We start from the raw sequence: 24174 nt of genomic DNA on the forward strand, positions 1-24174 counted from the left end.
TCGTGAAGGGCACTTGCAAAGATATGTAAGGACTGAAGGTAGAAATGACAGAGACCGTCAAAGAAGGGAAGAAATGCCCGAAGGTCAAGATAGACGAAATTTACGGCAGAATGAAGGGATAAGGGATGACAGAATGGTGGCCCCCCCTGACAATGATCCGACTCATCAAGCTATTCATGTTATCTCTGGGGGCGAGACCTTAGCTGGGAATACTTCTTCTTCTCGAAAGGCCTATGCCCGTCAGGCCTACCAAGTCAACTCTGTGATGGAGGTGAGAGAGGACGAGGAGCCAATCACGTTCACCCCTGCTGATAGAGGTGATATAATACTTCCACATGATGATCCAATGGTAATTTCTGCAGTTATCGCCAAACACCCCATCAGTAGAATTTTGGTGGATAGCGGCAGCTCTGTTAATCTAATCTATTGGAATTGTTTCGAACAAATGAACATATCCCAAGACCGGTTGAGAAAAGTGTCCTCTCCCCTGTACAGCTTCATTGGAGAACCTATCTCGGTAGCAGGATCTGTTCAACTACCTGTCACATTAGGCGCCGACCCTCAAAGTGTGACTCGACAGGCGAATTTCATGGTGGTCAAAGCCCCTTCTGCAGCATACAACATGATTTTAGGCCGACCGCTCCTCAATGATATGAGGGCTGTAGTGTCCTCTTGCTACTTATTAATGAAATTCCCCACGCTCTCAGGAGTAGGGCAAGTTCGTGGAGATCAGAGGAAGGCAAGATCCTGTTATGTATCGTCCACAAAAGGAAAAAAGGCAGAAGAGACTTTATCTATCGCTGAGAAAGCCATACACAAATCCCTGGAAGAAGAGACTGCTCGCAAGCCCCAACCAGTGGAAGAGTTAGAAGCAGTGCGATTAAGTGACACAGATCCCGAGAAGTTAGTGTATGTGGGCATGAAGCTTCCGAAACCAGTAAAAGATGAAATCATGGGGTGCCTTAGAGAAAATTTGGATGTCTTTGGTTGGACACCAAGGGATATGCCGGGGATTAGTCCCGACGTGATATGTCACCATTTGAACGTGGATCCTCAGTTCAAGCCTGTTCGACAAAAAAAAAGGAATATCGCCCCTGATAGGCTACCGACGTTAGAAGAAGAAATTGATAAGCTACTAAAGGCAGGTTTCATTCGAGAGGTGTTATATCCAGAGTGGTTGGCCAATGTGGTTATGATTAAAAAACCCAACGGAAAATGGCGCGTGTGTATAGACTTCACTGGCCTCAACAAGGCGTGTCCTAAAGATTCCTACCCATTACCTCGGATTGATCGTCTGGTGGATGAAACATCTGGGTATCATCTAATGAGCTTCTTAGATGCCTTCTCAGGGTATCATCAGATAATGATGTATCCTCCAGATCAGGAGAAAACATCATTCATTACAGAAAAAGGGACATATTGTTACCGAGTTATGCCATTCGGGCTCAAGAACGCGGGGGCCACTTATCAACGCATGGTGAATAAAGTTTTTAAGGAATTATTGGGTGATACAATGGAAGCATATGTCGATGATATGATCGTGAAAAGTCGGGAGAAGGAATCGCATGTTAAAAAGCTGGCACGAGTGCTTGAAGTCTTTAGGCAATACAAAATGCGCCTAAACCCAGCAAAATGTGCATTTGGCGTTCAGTCTGGAAAATTCTTAGGATATATGATCACACAAAGGGGCATCGAAGCGAACCCCGAAAAGATACAAGCGATACTGGATATGGAACCCCCAACATCAATTAAGGAAGTGCAGCGGCTGACAGGACGAATGGCGGCTCTTGGGCGTTTCCTCTCCAAATCGGCCGAAAGGGAACTCCCGTTTCTTCAGACGTTAAGGACAGGGAAAAAGTTTGAGTGGACGAAGCAATGCCAAAAGTCATTTGAGGCATTAAAAGAGTACTTGAAGGAAGTCCCTTTATTGACTCGACCTGAAACTGGGGAAATGTTATATTTGTACTTGGGTGTAAGTGACAAAGCAGTAAGTGCAGTACTGATTAAAAAAGAAGGGCAGGTGGATCGACCAGTGTACTACGTCAGTAAGGTTCTACAAGGGCCGGAAACGCGTTATCCCTTCACAGAAAAGGTGGCACTGGCCCTATTGAACGCCTCCAGAAAGTTGAGGCCGTATTTCCAAGCTCACTCCATTAGCGTACTAACAGACCAACCATTACGGAGCATTTTACAAAAGCCTGAGTGTTCCGGTCGTCTCACCAAATGGTCCATTGAGTTGAGCGAATATGACATACAATATCATCCTAGGCAGGCTATAAAAGGGCAAGCATTGGCAGACTTTATTGTCGAATGTACACCCTCCAAGGAGGCCAAGGAAAAGAGCATAACAGAGTGGTTACTGTTTGTTGATGGGGCTGCCAGTTCCCAAGGGAGTGGAGCGGGAATAGTGCTTATCCCACCAGAAGGAGAATCCCTTGAATACTCTCTAAGATTCGCTTTTCCAAGTTCGAATAATGTGGCCGAGTATGAGGCACTAATCGCTGGATTGAGGTTAGCCCGAAAACTTGAGGTAGCACAATTGTTAGCCCACAGTGATTCTCAACTAATCGTTCAGCAATACTACGGGCAGCACGAGACTAGAGAGCCGGCCATGGGACAGTATCTCCAGAAAGTCAAGGCACTCGCGCAGTTGTTCGAAAGTTTCCGGCTAGTACAGATCAACAGATCCCTTAATGGCCATGCAGACGCTTTATCCAAATTAGCATCCACTAAAGAAACTACTGGGAGAACAATATATGTGGAAGTCCTTCAACAACCAAGTATAGAAGAATCTGAAGTAGCATGTATTGAGAATAGTAACGACTGGAGAACCCCTTTCTACAAATATTTGACCACGGGAGAATTACCGGCAGACCCAAAAGAGGCTAAGAAAATTAAGTTCAGAGGAGCTCGTTTCACAATAATAGATGGGATGCTATACAAGCGAGCGCACACTATGCCACTCCTCAAATGCTTAGGCCCTCGGGAAACCAATTATGCTTTGACTGAGGTTCACAGTGGAGTATGCGGTGAGCATCTCGGAGGAAGGGCCCTTGCGGCCAAAATCCTAAGAGCAGGCTTTTTCTGGCCCACATTACAACATGATGCTCAAGCAAAGGTCAAAGAGTGTGATAAATGTCAGAGGCACGCCCCGATTCATTCTGCTCCGATATCGCAACTACAACCCACATTCCAGCCCATTCCATTCGCTCAATGGGGCTTGGATATTCTCGGCCCATTTCCGCAAGCTACAGGGCAAAGGAAATTCCTTTTAGTGGCAACGGATTATTTTACCAAGTGGATTGAAGCCGAAGCCCTAGCCACCATCAGTGCGAGGAAAGTAGAGGCCATGGTATGGAAAGACATTGTATGTCGATTTGGAATCCCACGAGTCATTAACACCGATCATGGAAAGCAGTTTGACTATGATTCTTTCCGAAATTTTTGCAAAGGCTTGGACATTCAGCTAAGGATTTCTTCAGTAGCATATCCCTAAGCTAACGGACAAGCAGAAGTCAGCAACAGAACAATTTTACATGGCTTGAAAACTCAGCTAGAAGGCGCAAAGGGAGCATGGGTGGATGAATTGCCTACCGTCTTGTGGGCCTACCGAACAACCAGTCGGGTCTCAACAGGTGAAACGCCTTTTAACCTGGTGTACGGAACAGAAGCTTTGATTCCTGTGGAAATCTCGTGCAGATCACCCCGATTGGATGCTTTTGATAAATGTGACGGTTCGAAAAACTCTGATTCATTAAAAGAGAGTCTTGATCTCATCGAGGAACAGAGAGACAGGGCGGCGGTACGAATCGCTGCCTATCATAAAAGGGTTGCCAACTATTACAACTCTCGTGTAAGGAGCCGACCTCTCAAGAAGGGAGATTTGATCCTCAGAAAATCAGCCATCACCAATGCACACCGAGAGGATGGAAAATTTCGAGCAAATTGGGAAGGGCCGTACCGCATTCAAGAAATGATAGGTCCTAGTACCTGTATCCTCCAAACGCTCCAGGGTGAAACCATGGGTAAAACTTGGAGCACAAACCACCTGAAATTATATTCCCCTTCGGACATGTAACGCAATAATAATATGAACCCGAAGAGGGACCGTGGACGTAGGCACATTTTGCCGAACCACGTAAAATGCTTGTGTTTTCCCTTTCTTTATTATTCAAGGCAAAGGAAAGAGAACGACCCGTTATGGGTCCCTTCTCGCAAAAAAAAAAAAAAAAAATAATAATAATAATAAATAAAATAAAGCCTTTTTTATTGCTTCCCCGCAGAATAATAAGACAAGTCTTGCCCGGAGGTGAAAAAATCAAATGGCAGCAAGCAAATTAATGTCCCGCTAGTAAGATATTCTACTAAGCCCGATAATAATGCAAAAGGCCCTGCCGCATAATACGCTATGAGAAAAGCACGGCTCAATAGGCCCGACGACTACGATAGCCGTCCTGCCTCAAAGCCAAGTGGCCCGGTCTAGCGAAGTGACAAATATGTCCACAGCACCCCCTCAACATTGAAATCAAAAGGTTATCCCGCTAGCCTACTCAACTGGCCTGGCTCGATAACAGGAACAAGGAATGGCCAAAGGACCACTATAGGCTGAAACGCCCATAGTCCACCTTGTGGCATGAAGAGTCTAAAACCCTAAGGTCGGAACCAGACTTTCGATGGGAGATAATAGTAAAAATCAGCAAGCTGTAACTACTGTTTAAGAAAAAAGACGAATCTTATTCATACAAAAGATAGTTCACTCAACAGAGAAAAAGCTACTACACTTAAAAAAAAAAAAAAAAAAAAAAAAAAAAGAAGAAGAAGAAGAAGAAGAAGAAAAGGAGGGGTCTATTCTAAGTCCGCTTCCTCCTGCCAGAACTGGGAGCACCGCTACTCGGAGCAGATGGGACCTCCCCTTCTCCTTGGCCCGAGGATGCAATAACTGTGTCATCAGTTGTGGGTAGGGCATCTGTCATCTCCACTTCCTCTGAGGCGAAGGCATACGGCTCCCACGGCCCCGACAAGTTCTCCAGATTATCAACTAAACGAGCATTCAAATAAGCCTTGGGACTAGTGGGGTCAGGATCATTATATCTTCGCCAGTCAGGAACATTAGACTCCTCAACCTCATCAGTATAGACCAATTCAGGGAACTGTTCTCCTGGGCGTTTTAATTCCAGATACGAGCGTGCGAGATAGAATCCATACTTCGTAAAGCAGCCCCCATAACTGATCTTTCTCTCTTGACAGTCCGTTGAAAGGCGATAGTCCCTCACAGCCTTCTCCTGTGCTGCTAAAATCTCTTACTTCCTTCGGTCCTTGAGCGACCTATATTGCTTCTTCTGACGGGCAAGCTCGTCTACCCTCAAAGAATGCTCTTGCAAAAGGTTTTCATGAGTTTCCTTAACTCCTAAAAGCTCCCTCGTCAGCGATTCTTTGCTATTCCGGAGATCCACTATCTCCCCCTTTATGCTTGACGATTCACCATCAGCTTCCGCCAGCTTGGAACGCATGTCTTCTACCTCTCGGTTCAGCTTTCTGATATCGGCTTGATAGCAACGCTCGTGATCCCTCCACTTTATCGCGTTTTCTCTTGCCTCCGCTTTCTCTTGTTCTGCTCGATGATGATAAGCTCTCCCGATGGCGTTGGATATCACCAACCCCTGAACCCCCTGGGTGCAAGCAATGTATTAGAAGACCAACAACCAAGTCAGACGGCAAATACAACATATAGGCACAATAAAGGCATCCTACCTCAATAATCTTTTGCTCAGGAGAGTTGGCAACGCTAGGCCAATTGCCAAAAAAATTCTGCTCATCTTGAGGGAGCACGGTAGCATACATCATCCTGGCGCCCACCCCCGGGTCCCTTATAGAGTCTGAATCAATCAGCCCGGGCTGCACCTGGAAGTGGTCACCCCTCACTCTAGTGCTGTTAGGAATTGGCACGGAATTCCGTCTAGGTTCAGCAATGGGAGGAAGAATAGGCCTAAAGTCTGGGAGCTCAGCCTTTAGCTTTCGTCGTTCCCTACGAAAAGGGACAAAAGGTTGGCGACTCTCCTCCCTGATTCTATCAAGCTCGCTGCCAAAAGAAGAGCGAGAGCTGCCGGTCCCCTTCCTTCGTGAGCCAGAGGCATCGGTTAGATGTGGTTCCCCGAGGGCGACTTCGGGGACAGAAAGGTCTGACATGGAAAGGCCTGAAGTGGGAACCGAGGGTTCAGGACAAGAAAGGCTGGGCAAGACACTCACCTCGGACCTCTTCACTTTTAGACGCCTTCGAGACGAGCTAGGAACTGGCGGAGGAAGAAGGCTAGGATCGGGAATGTCAGACGGAGGCCCCTGCGACAAGTCATGGAGCGCTTGAGGAGGAGGTTGTTGATCTTGCTCACCAGCCTGTTGAGAATTCCTACCACGTCGTCTGAGCGTCTGTTCCTTGAATATGTTCATATCGTCTACAAAACAAGAGATAAAAGTCAACCACTTGCATGGATAATCTCTACAATTTCGGGGGTCTACCCTCAGAAGAAGAATAACCAAGAAAGACCATACTCCCTAGAGATCTTCCCTCTTCCTCGGGGCCCTCGTCCTCTTCCTCGCCGCCCTCTTCCTCCTCAACTTGTAAGGCGTCCTCGGGCATAGCCAGTGGTGGCACAAAAGCGAGAGTGGAGGTCCCGGGCATGTCTTCAAGCCGAACACCCCACCCTGTGGCAGCAATATTTTCTGAGGTAAGCAGGTCGGGTAGATTACAAGTGCCAAGGGCACATAATCTCTCAATTACTCGGCGATAGACAGCCCGAGAAATCCCGATGTCATCAAGCTTCTCCGACCAAAAGTCCCGCTCGTTATCCCAACACCAACGAAGCGGTGCTTTCCAGCTAGGAGGAGGCTCGACCACAATCCATCGGGACTCGAAGTCCACCTTATTTTGGAGCTTTTGAAAGAGAGGAGATAAACCCACAATCCTTTGAAGTGTGAAAAAGACGCCCCTCCGTTCGACCCTCCTCAACCTATAGAAGCAACCGAACAACTCTACGGAAGGAGGCACTTGGATCATATGGCAAAGGATGGTGAATCCTACTAACTGACCCCAACCGTTAGGATGAAGTTGAGCAGGGACAATGCAATGATAATCGAGCCACTCCATGCCAAAGCTAGACAAGGGGAAACGAAGACCTGCTCTTAAAGAAGCTAAATATACCCCGAAGCCATGACCCCCTACCATAGCGGTACTTGTCTCCTCAGGCGTAGGAAGTCTAATATGATGATCAATTGGGATATGGAAACGAGACTGTATCCCAGCTAATTCTCTCCCCTTCACCGAAGACCGTCGTCCCAAAGATATATATACATTGGGAGCAGGAGGTGGAGGTGGTAAAGCATTCTTAAAACGGCCCATGTTGAGTGCTTAAATCCTAAGGCGCGGCTGCGAAAAGCAAATTTTTCGAGCTAGTTATGACTCCTGGGGGTCACAAAAGACTAAGGGCAGGACCCATGGGTGAGGGTCACGCCCAGATGGTAAAGAGACCCATGAGAAGACTCGCGCATGGTTAAGGCCAATAATTAAACCTATGGGTGAGGTCACGAAAGACTAAGGGCAAGACCCATGGGTGAGGGTCACGCTTAGATGGTAAAGAGACCCATGAGAAGACTCGCGCATGGATAAGGCCAATAATTAAACCTATGGGTGAGGTCACATAAGACTAAAGGCAAGACCCATGGGTGAGGGTCACGCTTAGATAATGAAGAAAACCACGAGTAGACTCACGCATGGATGAGGTAAATAACAAGACCCATGGATGAGGGTTACGAGAAGCTACGACCAGCAATTGGACCCATGGATGAAGAAGTATACCGTGAAGAAGCTTGGGACGCTGAGAGGATCCTTATGAGACAGTAGTTGAACAATGAAAAAAGTGAAAGACCAAGTCATCCTTTTATAGTGGTCCTGAGAAGGCATTGTAGAAAGAATAAAGCCGAAAGACTTAGAAGAGGCGGATACGGAAGAGAGCCTCCTCCTCAAAATGAAATGAAAGTGGTCTCTTGTAAGAAGAGTTGCAGCATAAGCAAAATACTCTTTCTCCTGAGATTTTCTACAGAAAGAGTAGGGAGCAATTGTTATGCGTAAAGATACTGAAGAGCAATGCAAGCATGGCAGCCTGAAAAAAATGCCACGTGGCGGCTTGAGGAAGCGCCACGTGGCGGCCTGAGGAAGCGCCACGTGGCGGCCTGAGGAACCAAAGAAGGCCACCCAGGGGCGCGGGCGCGCCTAGCGCCGCCCTCCGCGCTTGCGCAACCTCGCGCTCGCCCGGCCAAGCAGCGCGCGGCTGGGCGGGCGCACGGCTGCGGGCGCGCCCCTGCACAAAGACGACCGCGCGCATTTGCGTGCGGTCCTCCCTCGAGAGAGGGTCACTCGGGGGTGAGGTACCCCCGAGTGCCCCCGCCCGGGGGCGCCCAGCTGCGCGGGCGCAGCTGGGCGTGCGCGCGCGCGCAGCCGCGCGCGCCCTTGCACAAGGGCGGCCGCGCGCATTTGCGCGCGGTCCTCCCCCCCGAGAGAGGGTCACTCGGGGGTGAAGTACCCCCGAGTGCCCCCACCCGGGGGCGCCCAGCTGCGCGGGCGCAGCTGGGCGTGCGCACGGTCGCGCACACCCTGCTTGCGGCCGCCCGCGCACGCAGCCGCCCACTCGCACAACCTCCGGCACACGCCCCCCTTTCGCACCCGGTCCCGTGCACTTGCGCGCATGACCCCTCGTGCTCTCCTTGCCTGCACTCGTGCAAACCCCCGGGTGAGGGTCACCCAAGGCGCCGCACTGACAACCACGTGCCACGTGCCCCCTATCCTTGCACCACCGCCTCCAAGAAACTCGGCCTAAGACTATTCTCGCGAGACTTGGTCAAAGCCTCTCCGAGATTCTTGCCACAAAACTCGGAACACGCGACACATGGATGCCCCCCTTTGTTGTTATAAATAGGAGGTCACTTTCCCTCATTCGGTATGCAATCTCTGGTTCTCGCATTTACTCTCTTACTTTCGAATACTCAATTTCTATGGTGATCTAACTTAAGCATCGGAGGGTCCGCGCGGGGACTTTCGCCCGCGCTCCTAACCGATTCTTTCTCTAATAGGTCATCCATTGCTCGGAAACACCTCCGGAGACTCATCCATCGCTCAGAAACGCCCTACGAGACTCACCCATCGCTGCCACATTACCCCGGGAGACTCACTCATCGCTCAGATACGCCATACGAGGGTCATCCATCGGTGGTTTCCCATTTTATAAATTTTATTGTTGTAATCGTGTAACAACAATATATATTTTTTAAATTTCAATACCGATGATCTGTTTGGTTTTGTTTTTTTTTAAGATTTAAATTGGGTTTGTGAAAATAAATAGTGTATTCTCAATTGAAAAAAATGATTTAATAGACATAAAATGAATCTAGTAAAGTTATGCTATGTGTGTGCGTGTGTGTTTTTTTAATTAGTTTTTAGTATAGTACCATTGTTATTTTAATTATGCACCATTCAATGTTTTCATAATAAATGGATGTGTATAATTAAGGTGTGATTATTGACATGCCTTTTGTTGATAAATGTTAAAATTTAAAGATTTATTATGTTTAGATAGTGAGAAATTGAAAATATCATATTTGAATGTCACAATTGGTTTATTTTATTATTAATTTTATTTTAAAAAATAGTTTAATGAAAAAATTGACTTAATTTACTTTTTCTTTTTACCAAATCAATGGATATTTGCATTCTTTGTTGCAACCATTGCATATGATGCACTATTATTGAGCATCAACTTCTTGCTACAAATATTGCATAAAATATAACACCAGACAAAAAAATATTTTAACATTCGTTACTTTTACTTGGACTGTGAAGATATATTCTTGGTAATAAAGATAATAATAAAATTAGAATTATTTGAAATAGTGTTTTGAATCCTAGCAATTAATTTGTCTACTTCATCTACAAATTTAAAGTATTATATTCAATAATTTTTTTACATGTTCTTCAGTAGTCTATTCCATTGTCAAACATTTGCTCATTTAATGGAACTTAGAGGTTTTTCTTATTTTCAATAACTTGAATTTCAACGCTAGTTGTAAAAAATCTGTGATTTAAATATAATGCAACTTCTTAAGTTATTTAAGTAAGTCCATAAGAAAATGAAATTATAATGTGGTAAAAGATTAGTCTATAATATAATTACCATAGGTAAAATATATGAAATTGGCATTTCAGTCATTGCTTTGACTTGTGGCACTTCTAGATTGATATAATTTTTTTTTTGTTGCACCTAGTCAAGGAGAATATGAGGTCTCCTATTGATAGCAGAAAGTTAATAATGCTCTTTGTATAGTAAATTTTAAAAGTATTTAAATGTAAGGCATCAATTTTAAAAAAAAATTAATAGTAAAATATAATATTTTTTTACTCATAATATTATCCATCTTAGAATTTTTTAATTGTTGTAGAAACTGAAATAAAAGGTTTATGTAGTTTTTTCTATAATGTCACTTTTATTGTAGTTATCCTAATACCATAAAATTTGCATGATACTAAATTAGTTATATACAAATATCTTTATAGGAAAAGAAATATAGTACAACCATATGTTTGCAATATTCTAAAACTTAATTTTTGAAAGGTTTGGAACATGAAAATGTTGCTCATATCCAAGTACATGAAGTTCATTTTTTGTAATGTTTCTTGCTATGCTAACGTTGTCAATGTTATTAACTCCCAGCAAACAGGCAATGATATTTATAATTTGTGTATTTATTTTTATTATTTTTTCATACTTGTTAGTGTTGTGTTGTTATTGATCTTCGTATACATGCTTTCTTGAGTCATGAATTGTAATACATGTATTAGGATTTGAATAGTTTTATAATGTAATTTTCTCACAAATGTTATAACCTTGAAATAAATCATGTATTCATTAGAAAGTGATTGATATTGTTCTATTGTTACAACAACTTTGAAGTTTTTATTATAGATATATAAAGTCTTCAATCATAGATGCATGTATTTGTCGATTTGATTTTTACGGATTGTAGCGTATATTCTATTTTCTTGAAATTTAAAAAAAAAAAAACACTTTAGTTTTTGTTTGTAAACATTTTACGGTTCTTACGACAGACCCAAAATTATATGATTGGTAATTGTTAACTTATCTTTTTATCGATAAAAATCATGTCCAAGCTAAGTAAATTATTGTTATTTTTTAGATTAATTGATTCTCACATTCTTAATATTATAATCCTTATTATCCATTCATCTCTTGTTGGCTTCAAATCTTGAAGTAGTGTATATAGCATATTTACTTGTACAAAATTTAGGTTAGTACAATGGCCAATATATAATCATGAATATAGTAATTGCTCTATATAGATGAGTATGTATATTAGTCATGTAAGGGTGTGTTGGATGGATATATAGAATTAAGAGTTAAAATTTATAAAGATAAAGTTTGGAATGAAATCATTTATCCAGTTTTTGTTCTATAATAAATAAACATAGATTTAGTTAATTATGTTTGGTTTATGAGCATTTGAACAAAGAATGAAATAAGAAATTATCGGATGATAGAGTGTGTGTCTTAAAGCCACTTATGTTTTATTGTTAAAGTTTCGTTGTACCACTGCAAATGATGAAATAAATATTAGCATAAATATAAAGTATTACTTGAATGTGTAAAGTTCAAGTACATCATCTCTATTTTGTTGTTAGGTTCATTATATTAGATTAATAGACAATTAAATGTATATTTTATATTAACATTTTAAATGGTTATATAGGTACAGCTTACTTTAATAGTAATAAATATTTATGAATACGAAATGTTACTTAAATATGTAAAGTTCAAGTTGAATAAAAAATTATTAGAATTAATAATATTATTAGATTAGATTAGATAGATTCAATGTATGCACCTACCTATATTTAAGAAAATACATATAGTTAATTAATAAAATAATTATAATTAAATTACAAATAATTTAAAATTTTAAAAATCTAGAAATCATCACAAAATTAGAAAAGTCTAATACTAATTCAGGAAAAATCTAAAATATTCTCTTATTATTATAAAATTAAAAAAAATAAAATATTCATAAAAAATGTTAGATTCAACTTTAATATATATATATAGAATATAAATAGATAGATATAGATATAGATATTGTCACGAGACAAACTTTTAGAGCAACTCCAATGGAAATTGCCATTCGGAGTGCCATCCCCATAATTGTCGAAATGGCATATCGGATGGCATTATTTTCCACTTTAACGAGAGAGGCATCTAGGATTGCAAAATGACAACAATTTTCTTGCGGTGCTATTTTTCCAATCTCTGGAGAGAGAAAAGGAGAGAGTGTCATTTCCAACCTTAAAATCTAACGATTATATTACTTAAAATAGAGGTTTTTAGGTGAGGCGAACAACGGAGCAAGAAAGAGCTAGAAAGGCAACGAGCGACGGAAGGCCGAAGGGGCGAGTCAACGAGAGAAGGAGCGAGAAGAGTCGAGAGAGATAGCAAGAGAGAGCGAGGTGAGCGACCGAAGGGAGAGCCAACGAGGGCAAGGCATGAGCGACTACTGGCAAGGGGAATGACGCACAGAGAGAGGCAACCAACGATTGGAAGGATGCACAAAAAGAAAGGCGCAGAAGAAATTGGAACTTTATGAAGGAGGGGAGCAAGGTATATAAATATATATATATATATATATTTGATTTTAATTTAAAATAAGTGTTTTTATTTTAGTTAATTATTAGAATTTAAATTGATTATTTTATGTTAGAATTATATATTTTGATTTTAATTTAAAAGAAGTATTTTAGTTAATTGTTAGTGTGACGATCCGAAAATTCCTTCAATTTTTTATTAAATTACAACTCGCTAGTAACCTAAATACATGGGCTGGGGTTTTGCCCCAAAGTGATACAACAGTGAAGTCATACGACACACCACAACAACGGAAGCAAAATGAATACAAAACACACCACTCAGGGGCTTAATCATACATAACAACATAACAACCAATCAAATTCGACAAACCACGATATTTGAGCCCTTGATCACATCTCGCACCTTACGAATCTTTTGGTCGGGATTGCTCTATACACACAGCTAACAACAACTGACATGCTAAACGGCCTGGCCACAGCATCGGCTTCCACACCTGGAATGATGATGAAAACAAGATGAGCCACAAGGCTCAGCAAGCATAACAAACGAATATAGGTAAGGCTGGGTATAGACCTTCCACACTAGAGTACATCCCACTAAACATAGGTGAGACGGACTAAAACAAAAAATAACCATACTCGACATATGCCTCACTAAACAAAAATAATCCAGAAATAAACCACAATCGAAGTACACCTCGCAACATAACAATGACAATGTTGGGAGTACATCCCTCACCCAGAAAACACCTGTACAAAGTGTAATGTAGCAAATAAACATGCCATGCCATGCCATACCGTGCAACAGAAAATCCAGTACTTAGCATAAATATAACAATGCAAATAGGGCTCACATAGGAAATGCACATCCTGGCACCCAAGTCCTAGCATACAAACTTGCCACAGCCATGAACTGGCTAGCATAAAGCTAATGAGCCAGAAGCTCCCACAACACGATCCATATGAGCCCAAGGCTCCCATCACACTCACATACCGGAGTTCTCGAATCATAGTTATATGGAGCCCATCTCATACTCATAGCTATCGAGGGTCAACTCCATACCATGATCCACAATCACATACTAAATCAAACGGTAACCATGCAATGTAACAAATAATAAATGTAATGGCTCTTGCAGCATTAACGTGATGACAAAACTCTCATAAGCCAAGTATCAGGCTATGCTACGCCACTTAGGAACCCACACAGGCAAAATGCTCTAAATTAAATGCATATGCTCACCTAACATACCCAAGTCAGCACTCAACAAGCTAATCGGGTGATACCAATGTGCACACTTCCCCATACATACAAAGCATGACCCCTAGTGAATGTAAACCTAAACCCATGCACTGTAATGTCATACGATATGCCACATAATGGCAGAGCTGATCAATAGTGACCAAGTATCGGTCAACAATCCGTGACCAGGAATAACCAGTCAACAGCTGCCCTCGGCTCGATAAAGATTTGCCCCAATGTCACCAAATAGTCAACACATTACCTCACTAGACGACAGCTCACGCCGCCTGTTATTACCACTCACACCCACATCATGAAACACACAACACCAACAGTGGGTGTCCGGCGATACCAGCTTACCCGACTCGTCTATTGTAGTGGCCCACTACCGGATAGTCCCGCTAGCATAAGATATTCGAAAGGAGGTCATCACAAGTGTGATATAGAACAATAACATACAACACCATAATACTATCCTTAGATAAACTCAGCGGAAGCTAACATAAAGGTTTACAACATCTTAGACCATAGTCTAAACAAAATAAAATACAAGGGCACTAACAAATTTTACAACATAAAATTTCCTCACACTTGCCCTCATCACAAATGCTAACATAGACCATCTAATTTGGAAGGTCTCTGTACACTTCTAACCCTGGGCTTTAGCCCCACTGGGCTCGCCCCTCAACCACTGCTCTACTTGTACCTGGAATGACATGAGAGTAAACAAGGTGAGCCACAAGGCTCAGCAAGTGTATTTATAAAGCATGGAGATATAGAATCAAAGGCAGGGATAATCAAGATAGAATAAACAACTCTATGAGGAGATATTAGTATAACGCGACTCATAAGTTCTCCGTTTACATTAATTTCCCATGCCGTGATTATTACATATATTATGCACTCGTTCCCATGCTCATGCATATGCACCAATAGTAGGGAATTTTTTCGCATAATTCTCAAGGCTCTCACGGCCTATATATATATATATATATCCATTCATGAATATATATGCATCATGAAAATACATCAACAAATGATAATAATTTGAGCCACGCCTTCTGGGTTGATGGCCACCTCACCCGCGTCAAGCGCTCATAGGATATCCTTTCTCATCCACGGACTTAGCCGTCGCGCAAAATAATAGGTGCGCAAATCAGTATAATCATGCATCACATATGCATATCCCCATTTCATATCAATCCTCAATGATTAAGAAAAATCTCAAATCATGCTTAACATGCACAATTACATAAATTAAAGTGTGCACTATCTTATGATCACAGGGTAAATTTTAATACATTTATTGACTCATACTTATAGAAATGCCCAAACCAATATTTACGGTATATTTTTACCCCAATAATAATCGCAAGGAATTAAAATTTATACATGTAAGAAACACTAAATCTTGCATGACACTAGACCCTAATGATAAATGTCATTCCTTAAGAAATGTAGGGTGACACAAAACCCTATTTAGATTTTTGCAATGTTCAACAAGAAAACGAATTAATATTGTAAGATTTATCTAAATAAGGAAAATAAAACCCTTTTATCCAACAATGAGGGTTATCAAGAATAATTCAAAAAAATAATGGAAGAACTATACAAAAATCATAATTTTAAACGTAGGAAGGATAGACTACATAGGAAGAGTTGAATAACAACATATTTCAGAAATTTTCAGATTTCAAGCATATTTTCAAAAATCCAATCTGGGCTCAATATTTGGTCAAATACCACAAACGATATACCAAATCAAAGCCTAATGAGTCTAGTTTCTGGAACATCAACTGGATTTGAAATCGGAAATAACCACAAGGAGATATTCCACAAAAACCGAAACAAGGCAGAATTTGTAACAGTAATTTACAGAATTCTACATAGAATTCAACAAGGTTGTTATGGGTACAAATCATAACCAAAAATTTCAAATCTTATACCGAATCGAAGCCCATGAAATCTATTTTATAGAAAAAATAAATGGATCACAATTTGGATATAACCACAGAGCATTATACCCCAAAAATCGAAGCAAGAACAGATTATTCAAAAACAGAGTAGAAAATTTCCAGATTCTGGGCAAGAATTTACAAGGATACTGTAGACTCAAAACACAGCTAAAAATTCTAAAAAAATTACCAAATGAATATTATCAAGTCTAGTTTATATAGAAACAAACGGATCTTAAATCGGATATAACCACAGAGAGTTATACCCTAAAGAGTACAACAAGGTCAGTTTACTCGAAAGCAGTAAAATTTCCAGATCTTAGCAGGGATTTACAAGGCTATAACATGATCAAATCTTAGTCAAAAAATTCGATTCTTGTGTCTAAAATGAAGCTTAAGATGTCTAGTTTACAACCCAACAAACGGATCTCAATTTGGATATAAACACAAGGAGTTATAGACCAAAAAACATAACATGGTCAGTGAATCCGAGAATAAGAATTTAAGAGCAACAACTTAAAAATGAAGGAAACAAGCCTTCTAAGATGGAAACAAGGTTGAAGAACTTGCATCAAAAGATAAACAAGAGAAGAAAAACTTACACAATCATAAGGAGAAGAAGAAGAAGAAGAAGAAGAAGAAGATCTTGCGTATGAAACAAGAAGGAAGAGAACTTGCCTTAGATGGTTGCAAATTCAAAGAGATGAAGACACCCCTTGAAATTGAAAATTCCATAGTCTCCACTTAAAGCTTCAATGAAGAAGAACAATGGAGGAAGAAGAGACAATCGGGAGAGGGAGAAGAAGAAGGGAACAAGAAAGTAAGAAGAAAGAAAAGGAGGGAAAAAATGTGGGAGACTTGTCTCCCAACTCCTTTCAATCCATCTCCCTTTTAATTTTCTCTAATTTGCCCTTCATACTAACACACACAATTCACATATCTCTTACCCATTTTGGTCATTTTATCATTTTCTTAATCTTTTTTTCTTTTTAATTAAGATACCATTCTCTATGCCCATAGCCCAAGCCCAAGTCAAAATATATATATAGCCCAATCCAACTAAGGCCCAATGGACTTTTCTTGAGATTTGGGTTCAACCCAATTCATTTACACTTAAGATTTAATTATTTATCAATGGTCTAATTCAAATAAGGCCCAAACCCATTTAGCCCACAACTTTGAGACTTTTTCACACCAAATATTATTTTCATTAATTTACCCCCATTACCAACTCATATAATATTTTTAACAATTAATTAATAAAGGCAACAACTCTAATGTGCAAACTAAAATACCCATAACACCTAGACCCACTAACGGGTGGTTACATCTATAGTCTATCATAACAGCTGATAACTGGCACTCATACATCCAGCCATCAACTGCCACGACCCAACAAACGATGGTTAGTGGCTGTGTATCCCACACCCTATGACTCATACCAGCAAATCTCGAGACTCCCGGTTACATTAACTCACCCTAGAAGGTACCCACAACCACAACTGACTCACTAAGAATTTATCCCAACCAGGTTCGGCATCATTCCCAAGGAAATAGGGGCGATACAATACCCTATAAGCACTTATCAAATTAAACCCCAGAAGTCCTTTATTTAATTTAATTTAAAAAAAATCACACAATAAACGATTATAACGAACATAACTAATTTATGAAACCAAATCGAGTTAAGAGAGGATACAAAGTTCATAGATCAAATGAAAATCATGAAGAGAATAAAGAGTTTATCTTTAATTAGTTGATTTTAGTGTTTATATGCCCACACATAGCTAAATTACTTCACATTGCAAAATAATTTAATTAAACTAAAATTAATAAAATTACACCTTAAATTAAATTTTAAACCATATAAATTTATTTATATAATTTACTCATCTTACCTGAATATTTAAATCTTCAATTATACTAAATTTTTCTCCAATTTCCTCTAAATTTCATCCCTTCATCGCGAGCTTCTTCTATGTAATTTTCCCCATTGTTTGCTGTTAAAATCCTCTTAATTACACGCTGTTCTCGGCCTTTAAAAGGCAAAAAGAAGAGGCGTCAGAAGCTGCCGCGTGGCAGCCATCAGCACCGCCTCCACCCCCTCCAAAACAACACCGTTTTAGGTGCCTCATTGCTGGAAAATTCCAGACTAATTCCAGAACCAGCCGCACGCCTGCTCCCTCTGGTTATATTTTAATTAATTATTTTATGCTCATTCTTTAAATTCATTATAATTTTTGTGAAATTAAAATATAACTTGAAATTGAAATTAGAATTAAAAATATAAAAAAATATTAAAATAACACTCCTATTTTGACACTTGTCATTAGAGTAAATGTATAATTCGGAGGTGTCATAATACTGTTTAATAAATAAATGATTTAATACCTCAAAATAACAACTCTGCTCTTAGTTTTGGGAAATGTATTTTTTTGATGAATTCTCTTTTCTCTAACCCTATGGCTTGGGCCTCCCATTGGATCTTCCACCCCTAACCCCTTGAAGCTTCAATCCCCTTTTGCTCTACTGTCCCTAACCCTCTGATCTGAAGCTTCCATCCCCCTTTTGCTCTACTGTCCTTGAAGCTTCAATCCCTTCCCCAACCCTAGGTGTTCCTCCCTTGATGGTTTTCCTTTCACTCATCCATTTCCATGGTTACTTTGCCTCTGCCTAAGTCTATTTCTCGTTTCGTCCCTAAGCGGACGAGTGTTCTCATCGAGAAGACTTTATTTGTTGGTCTTTCATTGTCCCTGCCGCAGTGTTTGAAGGCTTTCTCCCTATTTATGATGGTGTACGGAAATTTTTTGGGACGTCGATTTTGTGTTTTTAAAATATTTTTATTTTTGAAATATTAAAAAATATTCTTGGACTATTTTTATAATTTTAAAATATTTTGTGATTATTTTATAATATTAAAAAATATCAAAAACTTGTTTTTCATTTAAAAATGCATTTTCATCCATAAATAGACATGAAAAATTTTCATCTCTGACTCAAAATTTTTAATTTTTTTTAAAATAATGTTTGAATGTATTATGAAATTTATGCTTATTTTTAGATTGAATAACTATTTTTTATATTAAAAATTATATTTATAAAAAAATTATATTTTTTATTTACGTATTTTATCTGTGTTTTTATTTTTTATTTTTTTAAAAAATAATATTTTTTATTTTTATTTCTATTTCTATTTTATGTGGTACACATTTTTCATTTCCCTTTATTCTAGAAGGTAACTCCCTATAATCTCTTATATCAACCAATTGAAGTGTCCTTATTTGCAGAGTAATAATTCAAGCTCAAGCTTGAAGCTCATGATGGGGCCTCAAGAGAGATTCCAGAGCTGGCCTTCCATTGATGCTGGTTTGTCCTTTGCTCGTTGAGGACTTAATTTGCTTTACAGAAGATGACATCCATCTCTAGTTGGGACTTTGCGTATTTGTCTCCATCCAACTCTATAATGCCAGTTTTTGTGGAGGATGCGTAGCCTGAGGCTCCGTAATCTTTTGGCTTGTTTTCTTTTGAGAAATGAATTTTTTTATATTAAAAATTATATTTATAAAAAAATCTCTATATTTTTTATTTACATAGTTTATCCATGTTTTTATTTTTATTTTTATTTCTATTTTATATCATACACATTTTTCATTTTCCTTTATTCTAGAAGGTAGCTCCCTTAATCTCTTATCAACCAACTGAAGTGTCCTTATTTGCCGAGTAATAATTCAAGCTCAAATCATGGGGCCTCAGAGAGATCCCAGGGCTGGCCTTCCATTGATGCTGGTTCGTCCTTTGGTCGTTGAGGCCTTAATTTGCTTTACAGAAGATGACATCCATCTCTAGTTGGGACTTTGCGCATTTGTCTCTAACTCTATGATGCCAGTTGTTGTGGTGGATGCGTAGCTAGCTTGAGGCTCGGTAATCTTTTGGCTTGTTTTCTTATGAGAAATGTAATATCTAAAAATAAATTTCACAAATAATTTTTAGGCTTAATCCATATTATAATTTCTTAATAATTAAAAAATATGATATTTATTTCCTAATATATAAAATATTAAAATTCAGTATGTTAACTATTAAAAATTATTACTTTAAATACTTATCGTGACAGAATATTAACGGGTGCATAAAAACGAGTGAACATTATGTCAGAGAGACATATTAGATTATACTTAATTGTTGAAGGGACTATTATATGTATTAAGGCTAATTTTTAAAAATTAGCATGATCATATAAATTCATAATAATTTTATCTAAAATTAATAATAAGTCATAATAGTAAATAAGTTTATTATTAATTTTAGATAAAACTATTTGAATTTGAGTAGAAGTTATGAATTATTTTCCCTTGTCCTAGTGGTTAGTTTTGGTTGATGTGTCTTTAGCATGTTCTTTTGGTTATTTTTGTTGCTTCGCATTGGTTTGTGTTAGGTTTGTTGAATTGTGCTCTCTTGAGCCCTTATGGTTTGATTTTTTTTTTTTTCACTTCTTCTTACTAAGGGATGATAACAGGTTTTTATAATCCTTTTTTATGGTAAGTTATATATATTTGTTGCTATTTTATTTCTTATTAAATAAAAAATATAGATCATTTAATTTGAAATTTTTTTTTGCAAAGTTTTCAAAAAGTATTCTTCTTAAAAATTAAAAAAAAATTCAATTGTGAAAACAAAGAAAATGGAGACACCAATGATTTATCAAACATGTCAGTATCTACTATATATAGACCTACTGATTAATTTAGAATAAAGAAACGAAAATGGTATTATTACAAATTTATTCACTTACACCACTCATAATTACTGTCACATCATAACATATATATATATACATATACTATGATAAAAGATGAGATTATCCATTATTAACCAATAATTATCAAACATGTCATTATCTACTATATAGACCTACTGATTAATTTACTATAAAGAAAGGAGAATGGTATTATTACAAATTTATTGACTCGACACCACTCAGATCAACTGTCACATCACCATATATATATATATACATATACAATGATAAAAGATGAGATTATCCATTAATTATTGCCAGACTTTCCCACCATCAGTTTTCATCAAGTTGCCTAAGCATCTTTGCTTGTACAAAGAGACAGAAAGGAAATAAACACACACATGCTAGTCAATTATTGCTTCATTTGATTGTACGTAGGGCTCCACCCACCCAATTTGGTATCAATGATTAATGCTTAATGTGTTTTGGTGCTTGCTAGGGCAGCATCCTTAATGAGCTTTAGGGACACTTCAATGTCATCCCACATCTGGTGTGGGTCAGGAATCGTTTCTTCTGCTGCTGATATTACGAAGATCAACTTGTCCACGTAGCTTACCACATTGATCATCAACCCCTTCAATTTAGTGGATGTATATATAATAGTTAGTTGACTAAGAATATCTTGAATCAACATTATTTTAATTATTTGAAAGAGAAATACTTACATTAGGCTGTCCGAAACAAGTTGGAGCATAGTAGGAGACTTCATACCCACAATATGTGATTCTATCACTGGTTCCGGGCACATTGGAGAACCATAATGTGCAATTCGTGAAAATGTTAAAGTTGACAAGGCCTGCAACCTAAGTAACACCAAATTCAACTCAACTTTAACTCATGATCATTAGTCAACAATCATGCATGCGTATATATATATATATTATATACCTTAGTGCCGAAAAGTTTACTGATCAACTTAGCGAAGAAATAAACGCAGGGAGCCTCAAGAGAGGCCTTCTTCCGATCCACAGAAGCTTTGGCTTGGCGAATGTAATCCAAAGGGTCTTCTCGAAGTTGAATGGCTAAGGGCAGGACAGCATAGCCAATGTTGTTTCCCCATGTTGATGCTGTTGGATTCTTACACTTGTCCACCATCTCCATCAGCTCCTATTATTGTATACAAATCAAATTTATCAAATAAGCAAATTATTAAGCTCATCTCAATCCACACACACAAAATCAGAAGGCCATAAAGAGAAAAACTTGATTACTTGGATGCCTGGAACTGGTCTTATGTTGACCCATAATTGTGTCCTAAGGCGAATATGTTTAGGAAGATGATTTTTCTCCATGATTGGCCCCCTTTCACTCTTTCTTTCATTGCCTGCCATAACCAGAAGAAGTGACTGGAGTAAGGTTTGATGGCATTGCTATAAAATTTTTATACATAAAATATAATAAGACATGTCTTATCTGTTGAAAAATATAAAGTCATTTGGAGTTGCTTATAATTAAAAAAAATTATTAACTTTTTATATCATTAATTCTTATTAGACTGTTTTTCTAAATATATATATATATAAAAGTATCAATTTTTCTAACGTTAATTGGCAATCCTTTTGTGCCTCTTCCTGTTGTTGGCTCCCAAGAGCTTTCACTCTTTCTTAATAAAAAAGAAAGAGTGATATTCACCTTTACTTAATAAAAAAGATAAATAATATATCTCGAAACTCACCATATCGCCTGTTTAAATATCGAGAGAGCCCAGCTACTGAGATTCCAAGCACTATATCATTAATCGTCTGCATCCAATAACCCAAATATATATCAAATTTAGTACTTATAAATCAAAAGTTAAACATTACTGTGATACTATGACAATTCTTTAAAGTTTTGCAAGTAATTAACGGAAAAAGTAATTAAGCTTAATATTTTCTATCATGTTTAATAGTAATTAACTAACTCAAAATTAAACACAATACTTAGCAAGAAAATAAAAATAAAAAAAATACAACACAATTAGGATATGAATACTAATACTTACAGCATCCACGGCTTTCTTCACCAACTTTACATCATCTAGGCTCATATACCCCTTGACAAGAACCCTCCGTTTGTACCCAATGTTAGGGCCAGCTTTCAGAGGTGTTTCTGTATCCTTTAAAAACAATACAGTCGCTAGAAACAAGATCAAATCTATTATGGTGTTCCATACCAACTTCACTTGATGCCATAACCCTAATTTTACGCTAGATGATCTCTTTACTACCGGGACGGTTGGCAACATCTGAGGATCTGAAATTTTCCGAGAGCTGGCGAGCATCAAAGACATGATAGATACGCCATCTCCGATCGAGTGGTGGACTCGGAAGATCATGACACCTTCAGACTCGGAGGTTTTGATGTTGAGAAGGTGGAGGTCCCATAGAGGCCTGGAATCCGGGACGCCGGTTGTGGTGAGGTCGGCGATGTAGTCCTCCACAATTTTGTCTGGCGACTCCATGTTGTCTAATTTCAACTCTGGAATTACGATATGATCATCCAAGTTCACTTCTGTCGGGGTCCAGTTCCATTTTCCACTTTTTGGGTCCAAAACCTACGACATTTTTAAGGGGTTAGTGCACGCATGTACGTACGTACTCCAAAAACTAGGGAAATAATTAAGCTGGTGTTCTTTTACCACGAACGCATTAATTGTAGATAATAAATGTGCATGCCTTTATATGTCAAGTGCCAACATATATATTTTAGGATACATACATATATATATATGCTCAAAGTGAAACACTATTACGATAAACTATACGTACAGTCAGACAATTTTACCTGTGAGCTAGAGAATCGGGGGAGTTTTAGCAAAACCTCTGCTAGTTTTTCTTTGACCACGTCAGGATCAATTTTGGCTTTAACGCCAACTACGCCGAGGATGTAAACATCAGTGCCAGGCTCATGAAACATCTGAGCTATAGGACTCAATGGCTCCCCTAACCCGTCCTCATGATCAGACCTATAGCTCCCCGACTCGTTCAGAGAGTCACAACACAACCCTCTTCCCTCCCGGCCGGTCTTCACGGACCTGAGAGATATATTCGGTGGTAGAGATGCGTCCATGAGAGAATTATGTATCTGCAGAAGTTTTCAGCACCAACTAACCATATATGTGTGTGTGTGTAAGTGTTGCAATTGCATGCAGTGGATTCAAGGTTTGTGTAAAGGATGGTGGTATATATAATGAAAAACACGAGCACTGCTCGACTGGATTGTGAATGTGCCAGCACTTTCACGAGACACGACAATTAATGATCCATCCACTTGGAGAAGGCAGTAATTTCCTTAATTTTACGTCAGTGAACAGTAGTACTAGCTAGCTGGTGAAGTAAGCATGAGCACAAATTCCACATGCGTGCTAGAAATTTAATGCCGGAGGGGGGACGCAGCCATTGATGACCACACACGCACCCATCAAGTTCAAGGTCAAGGTCATTCATCGAATCATCTCAACGGGGAAGTTCATGAACAATAGCGACAAGAAACACTGCTT

At 39.1% G+C, this 24174-nt stretch overlaps 1 protein-coding gene across 1 annotated transcript; it reads right to left on the reverse strand.

The window, feature by feature from the left end:
• Nucleotides 1-20872: 20872 nt before the first annotated feature.
• LOC127806638 (wax ester synthase/diacylglycerol acyltransferase 5-like) lies at nucleotides 20873-23841 on the reverse strand. The gene is made up of 7 exons (XM_052344051.1): nucleotides 23460-23841; nucleotides 22678-23229; nucleotides 22369-22435; nucleotides 21905-22017; nucleotides 21582-21800; nucleotides 21359-21496; nucleotides 20873-21267 (listed from the first exon to the last, which is right to left on the reverse strand). The coding sequence occupies exons 1-7, from the start codon at nucleotides 23742-23744 to the stop codon at nucleotides 21109-21111; spliced, it is 1533 nt and encodes a 510-aa protein (XP_052200011.1). The 5' UTR covers nucleotides 23745-23841; the 3' UTR covers nucleotides 20873-21108.
• Between the last annotated feature and the right edge of the window lie 333 nt (nucleotides 23842-24174).

The sequence above is a fragment of the Diospyros lotus genome, chromosome 7, assembly GCF_014633365.1.
Source record: "Diospyros lotus cultivar Yz01 chromosome 7, ASM1463336v1, whole genome shotgun sequence".
Lineage (NCBI taxonomy): Eukaryota > Viridiplantae > Streptophyta > Magnoliopsida > Ericales > Ebenaceae > Diospyros > Diospyros lotus.